The sequence below is a fragment of the Stylophora pistillata genome, chromosome 2 (genome assembly GCF_964205215.1).
Source record: "Stylophora pistillata chromosome 2, jaStyPist1.2, whole genome shotgun sequence".
NCBI lineage: Eukaryota > Metazoa > Cnidaria > Anthozoa > Scleractinia > Pocilloporidae > Stylophora > Stylophora pistillata.
In genome coordinates, this window is record NC_142520.1 from 35,338,068 (window position 1) to 35,351,564 (window position 13,497).

The 13,497-nt window shown below is 37.7% G+C and overlaps 1 protein-coding gene across 1 annotated transcript; it reads left to right on the forward strand.

Annotated features, from left to right (window-relative positions):
* The first annotated feature begins 962 nt into the window (after nucleotides 1–962).
* Nucleotides 963–2,562, forward strand: LOC111347156 (beta-1 adrenergic receptor-like). The gene has a single exon (XM_022954414.2). It carries the CDS (start codon nucleotides 1,052–1,054, stop codon nucleotides 2,120–2,122), a length of 1,071 nt encoding a protein of 356 aa, XP_022810149.1. The 5' UTR covers nucleotides 963–1,051; the 3' UTR covers nucleotides 2,123–2,562.
* Nucleotides 2,563–13,497: the final 10,935 nt, after the last annotated feature.

Genomic DNA, 13,497 nt, shown 5'->3' on the forward strand with positions numbered 1-13,497 from the left:
GTACGCATGAATGAATATTTGATTTATCTGCATTTAGTGGGTTTTGACTGTTTTTCAATTAGCGCACGGAAGAAAATTTAGTGGTGAACAATAGAGACAATACAGTGTTTATGTCTTGGAAATTTGATCTTCTTAAAACTAGCAGACTTGTTTTAAAAACATCAAATTTCCGGGGGGTAACTATTAGCCGATAGTTTCTTGACAGAAACATTCTATTGTTTAATTATTTACTCTGTGTTTCAAAAGCATGTTTGATCGCAATATATATTACCCTGTATCTACAAATGTACATCTTACAGGTTTCTCTAAAGGCAAAAAAAACAAAACAAAACAAGGATTCGTAAGCGTGCTCTCGTAATTGGAGAGTAAAACAATTTAAAAGTGATCTAGAGTCTGTCGTTTTATGTCATTCCACTCAAACATTTTCATAACGCGAATTTTATGCATAATTTGTTTGTTTTGTGACTTTCGGCGTGTAGCAAATGGAACCACATTTAGAAAGCATACATAGCATTTTAGATAACATACATAGTAAGATTTACTTAGGACGCGAACTGCGTCACTCGATACTACATGTGTCATCAGCTGATAATTCAGCGTGTAGCGTTGTAAATTCCATTGAAGATTATTATCATTTAGTTTTAATATTAAATATTAGTATCGTAGGCCTTCACAGATGAAGAGCCACACCTTTTATGTGGATATACTGTAAATAAACCGCTATTATTATTATTATTATTATTATTATTATTATTATTATTATTATTATTATCATTATTATTATTATTAAATGCATGAATAATTGTCATGTTTTTTTCGACGAACAGATGGTTTTGTGACATGGTTACTACGTTGTAAATTATTAGTTCGAAATTTATGGTTTACTTCAATTACATGAAAACGTTGAATAAAACTAACATGACATGTAAACAACTTTTCAGCTGTTGTTGCTTCGTGTTGTTAGAGAGCGTTTGACGGTTCCTCTCCTTTGTAACGCCGCATCTTTCCCGACAAAACTGTTCTTCCTAAATCCCTCATTTATAAGTTTACAATGTTTAACATCTCGCCAGTGAACGAAAGCCTGAAGAATGTGTCCGAATTCGCAGGAAGTATTCCTTCTAAGGCAGAAGGCATCGCATTGTGCAGTGCCTTCATATTATCATCTGTCTTTATCATTGCAGGAAACTTTCTCACTCTCGTTCTCTTTGCAGTTAGCAAAGCACTTCGTAAGAAAAGTTTCTTCCTAATCACGAATATGGCGTTCGCTGATCTGATGCTGGGAGCCTTTACCATGCCCTCTTACATTTACTCAGTCGGAGTATTCTTTCAGCTTTGGACAGCAAAATATGATCATTTGACATTTGGAATATTCTTCACAGGTTTTGATACCATGTTTATGCTCGGCTCGTATCTATCTGCAGCCTTTATGTCCTGCGAGAGATTCCATGCCGTATATTGGCCGTTTAACCACCGATCATTATCCACCAGAACATACCGCATCGTCATTTGTATACTTTGGACACTTGCTGTGTTTGTTTCCACGATAGTAACTTTGTTGACGTTTTTTATTTCATTTGAATCTAGTTTGTATTTTTATACTCCCGTTGTGTTGAGTCTAACAATCATTATGTGTGTCTCAAACATCGGAATCTGGAAAAATCTTCAACACCAAAGAGTTACCTCACATCATCAAAACAGAGCTCTGCAAAGGAAACGCTTAACAAAGACTTTACTTTTTGTATCCATGCTAGCTTTTCTATGTTGGCTTCCCTTACTTATCATGAACGTTTTAAAATATCTAACAAAGACAACAATACCATGGATGTTTTATTTGATGGTGAACATTTTGAATTATTCAAACTCTATTGTCAATCCAGTTGTGTATGCACTGAGAATTCCTGAGTTTCAGCAAGCGTTGAGTAAAACTCTTTGTAGCCTATTTAGAAGTACTGAATTTCAGGAGGCGCTTCATTTGCAATCAGCAATGAAGATGGGACAAATCGAAAGAAGAAACCGATCGGCTGCACTCAAAACGCCGGAGATAGAGCTAAGAATAAAAAAAATCAATCCTAGTCGCCTACAAGAAGAGATTGAACAAGGAGATATAGAAACTCAGTTTTAATTACTGAGTAGTGAGGTACAAATTTTCAAAAACTGAAAGTTTTAGAATGTAGAGGCTTAATCAAAATGATGGCTACAAAACTCTCCTTCCATTCAATGACTTTATCTTGATTCGGAGAAGAGCCATTGTTAGAAAATAGGACAATTTTCTATTTGTTTTCATGGCTTTGCTAAAGTCGAACGTTTTTGTGTAGAGATACCTTCCCTCTTGGTACATACAAATTAAGTCTGAATTTTATGCAGGGATGAAAATATGCTATATTATTTATCCAACACTGTATAATATCTTTTCATTTCACAAACGATTTAAAATCTTCCTCGTTATAATAATTGTAGCCCTAAAGTTATTGTTTAGAACTTCCCAGTCGCCTTCTCAAGGACACTATTTTCTGGCCACTTAAGACATTATGTAAAAAAAGTGAAACAGAATAAAGACGAGTGTTCAGCTATCACCGCCTCGGAACCAAAATTAGTTTCCCATTATTCTTTGTTCTTTTTTTGAATATAGTTTTGAAAATTTTAAATTAAAACTAATTCTCATCACGAATGTTTTTTTCTAAAATTAAATTTAAATTCAGCTTAAACGTTAGTAAGAAATAACTCTCCGTTTAAAGCAAAAGCGACACTTTGATAAACCCGTTCACCATGTTGACATTTGTTAAGTGCACGTGCAATGAGATAGATGTCAGGTCTATGAACGACACAGTTAAATTAGCAGAATGAATCGTGCTGATAGGCAATCAATTATTCCAACTGAAGTGGAGAATGGGAAAACGAGTTTCTCTTTATCAAAACACTGACTTTCATTCAAGCCCAAGTCAGCTAATTTTTTCTGTACCCATACTGGCTTTACTATGTTGGCTTCCCTTGATCATCATGAAAGTTTTAATTTACATAGCTGAGAGACAAATACCACGGAAGTTTACATTTCATTGCAAACATTCTAAATTATTCTCGTTCTTTTGTCAGTCCCGTTGTGAATGCAATTAAATTTTCTCAGTTAAAGCAAGCGCTACGTTAGTGCTGTACGAAGAGGAGAGCAAGCAATCAGGCGGAACAAATCGAAAAAAGAAACCAAACGGCTTGCACCTTGAGGGCCGGAGATAAAGCTAAGAATACTAGGCATCCATCTCAGTCGCCTGGAAACAGAATTTGAAGAGAAACATTTTTTGTCAGCTGACACATGAGAACAACAAGAACGTAAAAGCAGCTGTAAAGCTATTTCTATGTCAAGGTAATTTCATTCAATGTTCTCGTGCAATTGAGGTAGACAATACATATTGAACCAATAATTCACCAAGTAGTAATCGTCATGTCACGAAAATGTCCATAAATCTCCATAGAATCGCTTTGAAGTACCTGGACGATATATAATAGTTTGGATTGTATGGTTTGGCTCAATTTCCTAAATCTTAGTAAAATTTAAACTCTCGGTCATTTCGTTATTTAAGGACCGTGACTGAAACAATAGTTTACCTTTGAAATCGGCTGTCTTAATCCCGCTACTCATTCAACTAATCTAGTCTTGTTTTTCTCGTTACCGTGTTCCCACCAATAGCGTAGCTCCATTTCTGCCTCTATACAAACACACACACAACCCTTGGTTCCTCCTTTATTGTATCCTTCTCGCTTGCCGTGCTCTTAGCTACCTTGTCGTACACAACAGAATTCGTCTATTCGCTAGAGTATTTATTATCACGAAATGTTTGGACTGGTACGAATCGACCAACAGGTTGAATATGGTCCAACACCAACTAGGTAGAGATCTTCTTACTTTGGTTACGAACCGGCTGAGTACAAAACGTTCGTGAGTACAAAACGACTGGTGGTATGCAACGGCATATAGATTCTGTCGGCAGTTTGCAAATAAATGTAGCGGAGTTATAGAATAAATTGGCGATTGAATTGTCTGTTCGACCTGAAACATGGATTAAAAAAAAGTCCAACTTACTAAACATGCTCAACGAAGACAAAAAAATTGTGATATATACGAAAACAGTGGATAACGTTGACAGTGCACTCTGAGGGGCTGCTCATACTCCAAATATGGCTATTCACCTCCGAGTAAATCGAGAGTGATTTGCGCCCCGAAATATTTTAATCGTTGCAGGAATAACTGAATGAAAACGATCTTTTCATGGTAGATTATCCCACTGTCTAGTGGGATACAGTCTCCTGTGAGCTCCGGCCGGGCGACCGCGACTTTTAAGCTTCTTATATATTATCTAATATTTTACCATTTAGTTACATATCTGCTATTTGATGGCTCTCAAATTATTTCTAATGGGGCCCGAGACGTTGCTAGCGAAAATGGTGTCTCCATGGAACGAGTTATTCCAAGCAAGTTGCTCGTTTTGGTTTTCTTCGTCACTAGCTTTCATTCTAAGATCTACTCTAATAAGCCGAGGTCCAAAAGATGCAGTTCAAAATGGCTTATGCACGGCCTCCTGCTTCTTCTGGATTTTCTTAGGGATTTGACAATCTCCATGGGTGTGGAGTCTAACCCAGGAGATATAACTTTCAATTCTGAAGAAGGCTTGCGGAGAAATCAAACCTGCATAATTTCATCTGCAGGCGGTTGTGCAAGTACCCAAAACGCAGAACCGATTGTGTATTCTTCCCAATATCTATTCTCCTTGAAGAGATGCGCATCAATGCTGTCATGGGATGTCAAGAACCGTCTCTCCGACTTGGGAATAGTGAGGCGTAAACGTGGGGTTCGAACTGGAAAACGAATTAGAGACCGGCATTATAATCTTCACCCAATATTTTCAAGAATTATTTAACGTTCTGCTGAAAATGACAACAAAAGACTTACTCACAGGCACGTCGACGGGTCTGTTCTTAAGAGGATTCCCTACCAGAAAAGCTATAGGATCTCTCTCATCTTAACTGCGAATCTACGACCCCTCAGCAATAAGGTCGATGACCTGCAATGTGTCGCAGAATGTAACAATGCCGACACTGTCTGTATTTCAGAGTCAAGGCTGTTGCCGCAAATTCCAAACTCTGCGGTGGCTATACCGGGGTATAACCTTTTTAGAACGATTGTACGTCTGCACCTGGTGGAGGGGTCTGTTTTTAGTTGAGACAAACCTTACCATGCACTCGATTATCCCAGTGTGACATAATATGAAAATAAACCCAAAAAAATGCAAAGAAATGTTAATTAACTTCATGCAAAATGAAAATTTTACTACAATACCAATTGTCCTAGGTAACAACACCGTCGAATGTGTAACAAATTATAAATTACTCGGTACTATGATCACTAATGATTTAAAGTGGAACAAGTATATTGATTACATATCAAAAAAAGCTTCGAAACGCCTTTTTTCCCTGAGGGTTCTTAGAAACGGTGGGTGTTAAAAGAGAGGGAATTCTCAAATTTTATTTGACAAACAATAAGACCTATACTAGAATATGGCGTACAAGTCTGGCAAGACATTCCTGAATTTCTTTCAAATAAGCTGGAGTCCATTCAATAAGGGAGTCCATTCAATAAGGGCACTACATACTATCTACCCGTTTCATAGTTACTTAGATTCCCTTAATGCTACCAACCTTAGCAGCTTGAAAGAAAGATGAACTCAGCTTTGCTGTAAATATATTCAGAAGATGACGCAAAAAGACCACCCCATTAACTTCCTCAAGTCGAAAACAGCATCTAGTGGTCACATTTACAACTTGCGGGCCAGCGACAACAATAGAAATATTGTTTACGCTGATAGGAGTTGTTGCCGAACCCAGGCTCCAGGTTCCTGTTTTTCATTCGCTAGTAAATATGCGAATTTGTAAATAATTATTTATGATATTTTTATTGCCTTTATAGCAGTAGCAGTGTTAATTAAAAGCTGAGTATTAATTTATGGCCTTTTTAATTCAGGTATATTATTATCCATTATTAATTATTATTATTATTATTATTATTATTATTATCAAACACTGAAACAACTCAGCGTTTGTGATTAGTGGTGAAAATTTACTCTGCAGCTTCCACCACTAGCCACCTCCATTTAACTAAAAAGTTGTTAACTGTGAAATACAGATCATATGTGTCGTACATAATACAATTCTGCTCAATCAATACTAATATCAAATGGACTAACTTCAACACGAGCTCAACTCACTTTGAGTGATGACATTCAAATATATCATCGTTCTAACTAAATGAAAGCAACGCCCCAGTCACAACATTTCATCCTAAACGAATCGTGCTGTAGTTCTGTCATGGCGTAACTAATTAGAAAATACGGGGCAGTTACTTTGGTTTACGCTTGCACCAAGTTGTGAGTAAAAGTAGAGAGCACAGACCACAATTTAGCAGAGTGAGGATAGAAATGTAACTCAATGGTCGGCAAGGACGCCCTTAATTTTAACTCACAGTTCTCAGACAAAAAAATGACAAGTAATAACAACCTTTTTTCTTTTAATTTTTTTGTCGACAGGTATTTACACTAGTGAGCTGAGCTATCAAATCTAACAGAGGACAAAATAGGCTTTACAGAAAAAGTATTTTGTTTCCTAAAATACATTTATTATAAAATCATCCAAAGAAAACTGTAAAACATTTTCATAACTTATCAAACAACTTGTGACTTTGAAACAGCCTAGCTAGGCTTGAATGGAGTGAAATTAGAAGATTACGTTTAATAAAAGCTATTTCTTATTTTGTGGGCAAGACATCCAGATAATTTCACCGATAAAGAACAAATACAAAATCAATTACAATTTTTTTTTCAAACTGTACCCAAAATCGTAAAAATTGATCCAGATTATTGAAAAATGTTTTTCTCACCAAGTACTTACACAATGGAAGCAAGCTATACCTCATTTAAAACAGCCGTAAATAAGCTTTCTTGGAATTCATGTTTCCTCTTCAAGAAAAAAACTAGAACCTCAATAAATGGCCTCAAGTTAGCATAAATTAACATACAATATCATCAAAATTTGAACGGTCATTGAAGTGATATCTAAATGATATAAAGTAATGAGACAAAAGCGAACTAAAACGGTTCCTTTTTATACGGGCAATTGGTTGAAAAATAACGAAAATCTGAGATGTGTTACACATATTTTGTGAACACCTACTGAAGCGAATAAAATGAAAATTTTTATTTTCTTTGATATAGTTTGTGTGGTGTGTATTTACCTTTAAGAAAGTGCTGTTTTACAAAAAATGGTGTGGTGTACCCTCCTCTCACCTCTGCCACATCTGGGCAGACTCCACAGCTGAATAACAAAAAGTATTCATCACAACATTTAAAGCAAAAGCAAACACATAACACAACTATTTTTTTTCTCCTATTTTCTCCTGTTTCGTTTTCCTTTCTACATGTATGACACAACATGAACTTACTAAGGGTTTCAAAGCAACCGGTAAATCAAGGTTCAAGGGTTGGGATGGTGATACGCTGCACTACGAAATACTGCAAAGCAGTTCCTGGGCTTGGCAACATGCATATACTTTCCCTCACACCGTGGTGCACTGCAGTAGGTTTCAATCAATCAATGTCAATCAATGTTTGTTTATTTATACCCCTTGCAGAAAATCTGACTTACAGGTATAGTCAGCAAATTGTGTACATGGAAGTAAGCTTACAAAAAAATAACAATAAATTATCAATTTTTATACATGTTTTATACATGTTTTATACATGTTTTATACATGTTTTATACATGTTTTATACATGTTTTATACATGTTTTATACATGTTTTATACATGTTTTATACATGTTTTATACATGTTTTATACGTGTTTTTATAATGAATTTTTATACATGTTGCTTTAAAAAAGTGGCAAACTTATAAGTGAGGATAATTTGTTACCTTTCTATAACATCAAGAAATGGATAGATATTCTAGTCTTCTCGGATAAGGATGAATAAACCGTAGGCCCCGTCTTCTGCAGGGTTAGGGGTAGGATACGTTAATTTCCCGCGCACGAAATTACTGTGTGGTGGATGTCCTCCCCTGGGGTGGGATAGGAGGGAAGGTGAGATCCTTACATGGACTGAAGCGGCTGCGAGAGGCGCCCGATAATGCTGACGTCCATTCTCAACCTTACATTGTAACTAGACACGTTTGTTGTTTAGGGTGCTTAAAACTTTCTTTCTTTCTTTCTTTTTTCAATCCAGTTGTGTATGCATTGAGAATTCCTGAGTTTCAACAAGCGCTACGTTTGTGTTGTACAAAGAAGAGTAGAGCCATGGAGACGGGACAAATCGACAGAATACACCAAACGGCTGTACTTGGAACGCCGGAGACAGAGCTAAGAATATATAGCGCTGATCCCAATCGGCTGCAATCAGATTTTGAACAAGTAGATTTTATACAAACTCGATTTTAATTAGTTGAGACAAGAGAACCATCGGCTTTGATAAAGAGCAGTGAAGTGCATTAAAAGCAAGAGTCATTAAGATAGTGTATTGTCAAAAAATACGATAATTTCCGACCTCAGTTGCTACATAGGAGTCTTGTAGTGGTCTAGTACTTCTTTTCACAGTAGTAGTGCACTCGGAATTCAAATAAAAGAAATGAAATCAAATTACGAGGAATGTTCAGTCGCAAAGTTTTCATCATTTTGCGTCCTTTTTCCTTTCCCTTCGCAGTGGCCTAAAGTTGCGCAGGACCATTTAACGTTCTTTTAATCTGATCTTCCTTATTTGAATAAGAGAATTACGATCCACAATTGATTTTTCTTTAAGGAAACATAACAATCTGCAATATTTATTTGATTTTATTCCGTTACAAATACAATGTCGTTATTAGGCTTTATCTCTTTACTTTTAAATTGGAATTTACAATAATCCAGTTTATCTAAATTTTCCGAAAGAAAATAGTTTGGTTTTATCAAATGGGTTAATAATGTAAACTGGCCACTGTAAATTAAAGGCTTCTAAAGAGAGTTCATAATGTAAACTGTCCATCGGAAAGGGCTCTAAAGCTGTCGTTTTCGAGCGTTGGCCCATAGTCAGAGCTATGTTTTGAAATAAGTTTCAACCGTTTGAGTCGCACTACGCTTTCCAGTTAACTTGCTGAGTTATTGTTAGCGTTTTAGAAATCTTTCATGCGAATTTATGACTCACAATCGTCTCTCTTTCTCTTTTTCTTGTTAATTAGCTGGCGCGGCGTGCAAAAATATCTTCGCGCCAAATCTATGACGGCTCAGCTAATCCCTGGCTGGAGTTGTTGATCCATATTTATTAAAGATATTGTAAATTATTATCAAACCACGCAGCCCTTCGAAGGGCGAGCGACGTGTCTTCCTGATGACAAAAGTTTAACTCTGGACGGAAGAAGATGCTTACCTTATTAATTAACTCCTGTGCTTAAACAGAAGGTAAGCAATCCCTTCAAAAGATATAGTCTAAATCTCCCGCGGTAAGCTAAACGAGTCGCTTCTTAGTGAAACGAATCAACACGTGTTTGTTGTTTGGTCTGCAGTTTCTCTTGGACTCAAGGTGAATTGAGTAAGGGTGTTAACATCTGCAGAATCACAACTTAAGGTTGCAATACCTTGTGATATGGATTAATTTTTCGGTCGGGGCTTGAAATATTCTATGATAACGTTCATTGGGAGATCAATCTTTACTTGATCGCTGCCACGTGGATGAGTTGAAGACTTACCGTATTTATTCGGTTATAAGACGCACTTGGTTATCAGACGCACCCCAAACTTGGCAACTTAGTCAAGCCAAGTTCCCAAATGGAAAGTTTTGTGAAAATACTCGGTTATAAGACGTACCAAAAGATTGAGAGTTAACAAAAGGTGTGATGGATCTGGAAAAGTTTCCGGTTGCTCTGGCGGTGAAAGCAAATGGCAAAAAAACTCTCACTTCGACAGCTGAATATCAACACGCCACAGAGGATGCAAGTTTCAGTGGACAAAAAAGACTGGATGGACGAAAAAGGTAGGTTTTATCTCTAAATTGTTTGTTTATTCAGATACGGAACCATGCGAGCGAGCGACAAAAACACGATTCTAGGAATTTGAAACGTATTCGAACGATTGTTTTGTAGTCATGGAGGGTGTGGACAAAACGTGGGGTAGGCCATGGCCTACCCTGTGGCCTACCCTATGGCCTACCCTATGGCCTACCTCATAACCTACCGGATTTTTAAAAACATGAAAAGTAAACAAGTATGATGCACGATCCTTCGCAGTAGATAGCGCTATTTATGCAATAGCGAAAGTCAGACCTGAAAAAAAATCAGGCCTGTATGGGATTCGAACCACTGACCTCTGCGATACTAGTGCAGCGCTCTACCAATTGAGCTACCAAGCCAACTGGGAGCAGGCCGTTAAGTTGATTCGTAATAAACCCGTGATGATAAATCAGATGCAATGAATATATGAAGTTCATATATTTTGAACTGCGGTATAAAACACGTATGATGCACGATCCTTCGCAGTAGATAGCGCTATTTATGCAATAGCGAAAGTCTAACCTGAAAAAAAAATCAAGCCTGTATGGGATTCTAACCACTGACCTCTGCGATACTAGTGCAGCGCTCTACCAATTGAGCTACCAAGCCAACTGGGAGCAGGCCGTTAAGTTGATTCGTAATAAACCCGTGATGATGAATCAGATGCAATGAATATATGAAGTTCATATATTTTGAACTGCGGTATTAAACACGTATGATGCAGGATCCTTCGCAGTAGATAGCGCTATTTATGCAATAGCAAAAATCAGACCTGAGAATCAGACCTGATTTTCGCTATTCCCCACCCAAGCACTCAACCATCACGGTAGGTTAAGGGGTAGGGGAGAGGAGGGGCCAATATTGCGTGATTGCTGAGGATATCTAAAATGGCGGCTTCATGATCGATCCATACAGGCTGCCAGCTGGTAACATATAGTGCAGAGATGTAGATAATAGCCGGAAGGCGGGAAAATTACCCGGCTGTGAACGCGATTTTTCCGGCTGTAAAGTACTACTTCTTTCTCCAAAATGTTTTTAAATGTTGCCAGAGTATTGTTATTTATTTGTTTAGCTTGTTTACACCTTCATTGCTGTCTTAACTGAACTGAAAGGATTGTAAACACTCCATTTAGGGCGACGATCGCATCATTCGCATCGCATCGTCCATTTTGCACACTCAATGGCCAGTGGTATTTGTATTTCATGTATGCGAAATAATGAATAAAAAAACTCAAATACCCAAATACCCCAAGCTCAAATACCCGCCTATCATTGCTAAATTCCCGCCTGTTAAAAACTTTAGCTACATCCCTGATAGTGGAGTGGTAGTGTAAAAATGTAATGAACGGCGTTACATCAGACAGCATATCAATGTAAGAAAACGCAAGCAGTACGTGCCAGGTCACTTTTTTAAGTACTCTTCAGTGCAGTAGAGTATTGAATTTGCAACACGCAACCGGGGACATACAAAACAACCGCTGGTTGACCGCTGGATTTAAAAACTTTCCTCACTCTGTCACGCAACTGAATGCAAGTGCAAAGAGAGGGCCAGTATTGCAATAGTTTGAAAGGAGAGCTGATATGATGATGTTTGCCCAAAAGTTGCGTTTAACCGGCTTCTGTTCCTCTATTTCCTTGTTCTATCGGAAGGATAAGAAATTTTCATCGCAATGTGGCCGCGAAAACAGCAGAAGAAAGTTTTTGGTAAGAGAGTTGTCAGGAAAACGTTGAAAGGTTTGCAGCAATGCTGTGCGTTTTAAAATCTGACCACCGGTAGGCCTTAGGGTTGGCCACAGGGTAGGCCATGGCCTACACCATGGCCTATGCCATGGCCTACCCCACGTTTTGTCCACACCCAGTTATGTATATCAAGGTACCGAGCAAGTGCTGTTTAGAACGTATGCAATTTTCCGTTTGCTTGCTTTTGCAGTAAATGTTTGCTTGTGTTGTTTATCTTTGGCTATCTTTAAAATAAGGAATGGGGAATGAGGGAATGAGGGAATGGGGAATGAGAGAATGGGTAATGGTGAATGGAGAATGGGGAATCTTTAAAATAGGGAATCTTTAAAACGGGGAATCTTTAGAATGGGTAATCTTTAAAATGAGAAATCTTTAAAAGCGGAAATCTGTAAAATGGCTAATATTTAAAGCGGGAATTTTTAAAACCTAGAATCTTTAAAAGCGGAATCTTTAAAAGTGGGAATCTTTAACAGTGGGAGTCTTTAAAAGTGGGAGTCTTTAAAAGTGGGAATCTTTAAAAGTGGGAATCTTTAAAATAGGGAATCTTTAAAATAGGGAATCTTCAACAGCGGGAATCTTTAAAAGCGGGAATCTTTAAAAGCGGGAATCTTTAAAGCGGGAATCTTAAAAGCGGGGAATCTTTAAAACGGGGAATCTTTAAAAGTGAGAATATTTGAAATGAAGAATCTTTACAAGCGTGAAGTGAAATCGACTAAATGAATGAGTGGTCTGTGGGGAGGGTTAAGTAGCTCTTTTTCTCAATTTTAGGCCAGCGAAGCCATCAAAACTCATGACTGTTGACACGGGTAAAACTACGCCATCACGAAAGGGCACTCAGCATGTTTTCCACACTCAACATGAGCACAAAAACTATTCATAGTTTCGTGCTCCAAACGAAGCATTTTCATTGGTTCAATCGTGACAGTTGTGTGGGAAACTGTCTCATTTGAAAAATAAACATGCACGAAAAAACGTTCACGCCTCACGGTTGAACGCAAGTGGTGGTAATCGGAACGCGCGAGAAGGCTATACAAACGACATTAAACAGGATTTAGCGGAGAATAAATATTGATTAAAGGTAGTATGTTCGTGCAGAAACAAAAACACTGTAGTGTGGCTTTGAGTACACAAACATGCATGTTTCACGCTTGAACAACTATGCAGAAGCTGAGTACTGTAGCACGCTTTAATTTTCGAAACTTTATACTCGTTTACGTTTCCAAAAAGATTCTTCTAAACATTTCTTGGCTGCTTCATTGTCTCATATGAAATGTTCATCATAACAGGACAGCGAATTTTACTGCAGTTGGACGATCAATAAGCAGAATATTTTCTATAAAAATTCTATTTCTTTGATGAAAAATTGCCAGCAAGTGTGTTAAAAGTTTCAGCTGCCGCTTCAGATTGGAATCTACCGAGTTTCTGCTTTTCGCAGAAACTTGCGTACACACATTTCCACGGTGTTACCTGCGCTAAAGTGTCTCATGCACGTTCAAACGTCCGACGGAAAAGGTATGCTTTTACGTTACGTTGCTAGTTACGTATCGAAGCGACATGATCCTTTCGATTCGGGCGCTATGTTTTCAGTTAGGGTAGGTCCGTATGAGGCTGTGTATCGTCTCCTGCGTGGTCTACGTCCAAGTGAACCGGAGATGTGGATGTCTTTAAGCGCAAAAAAAATTGCATGGTCTCAAAGCAGTCGGTCA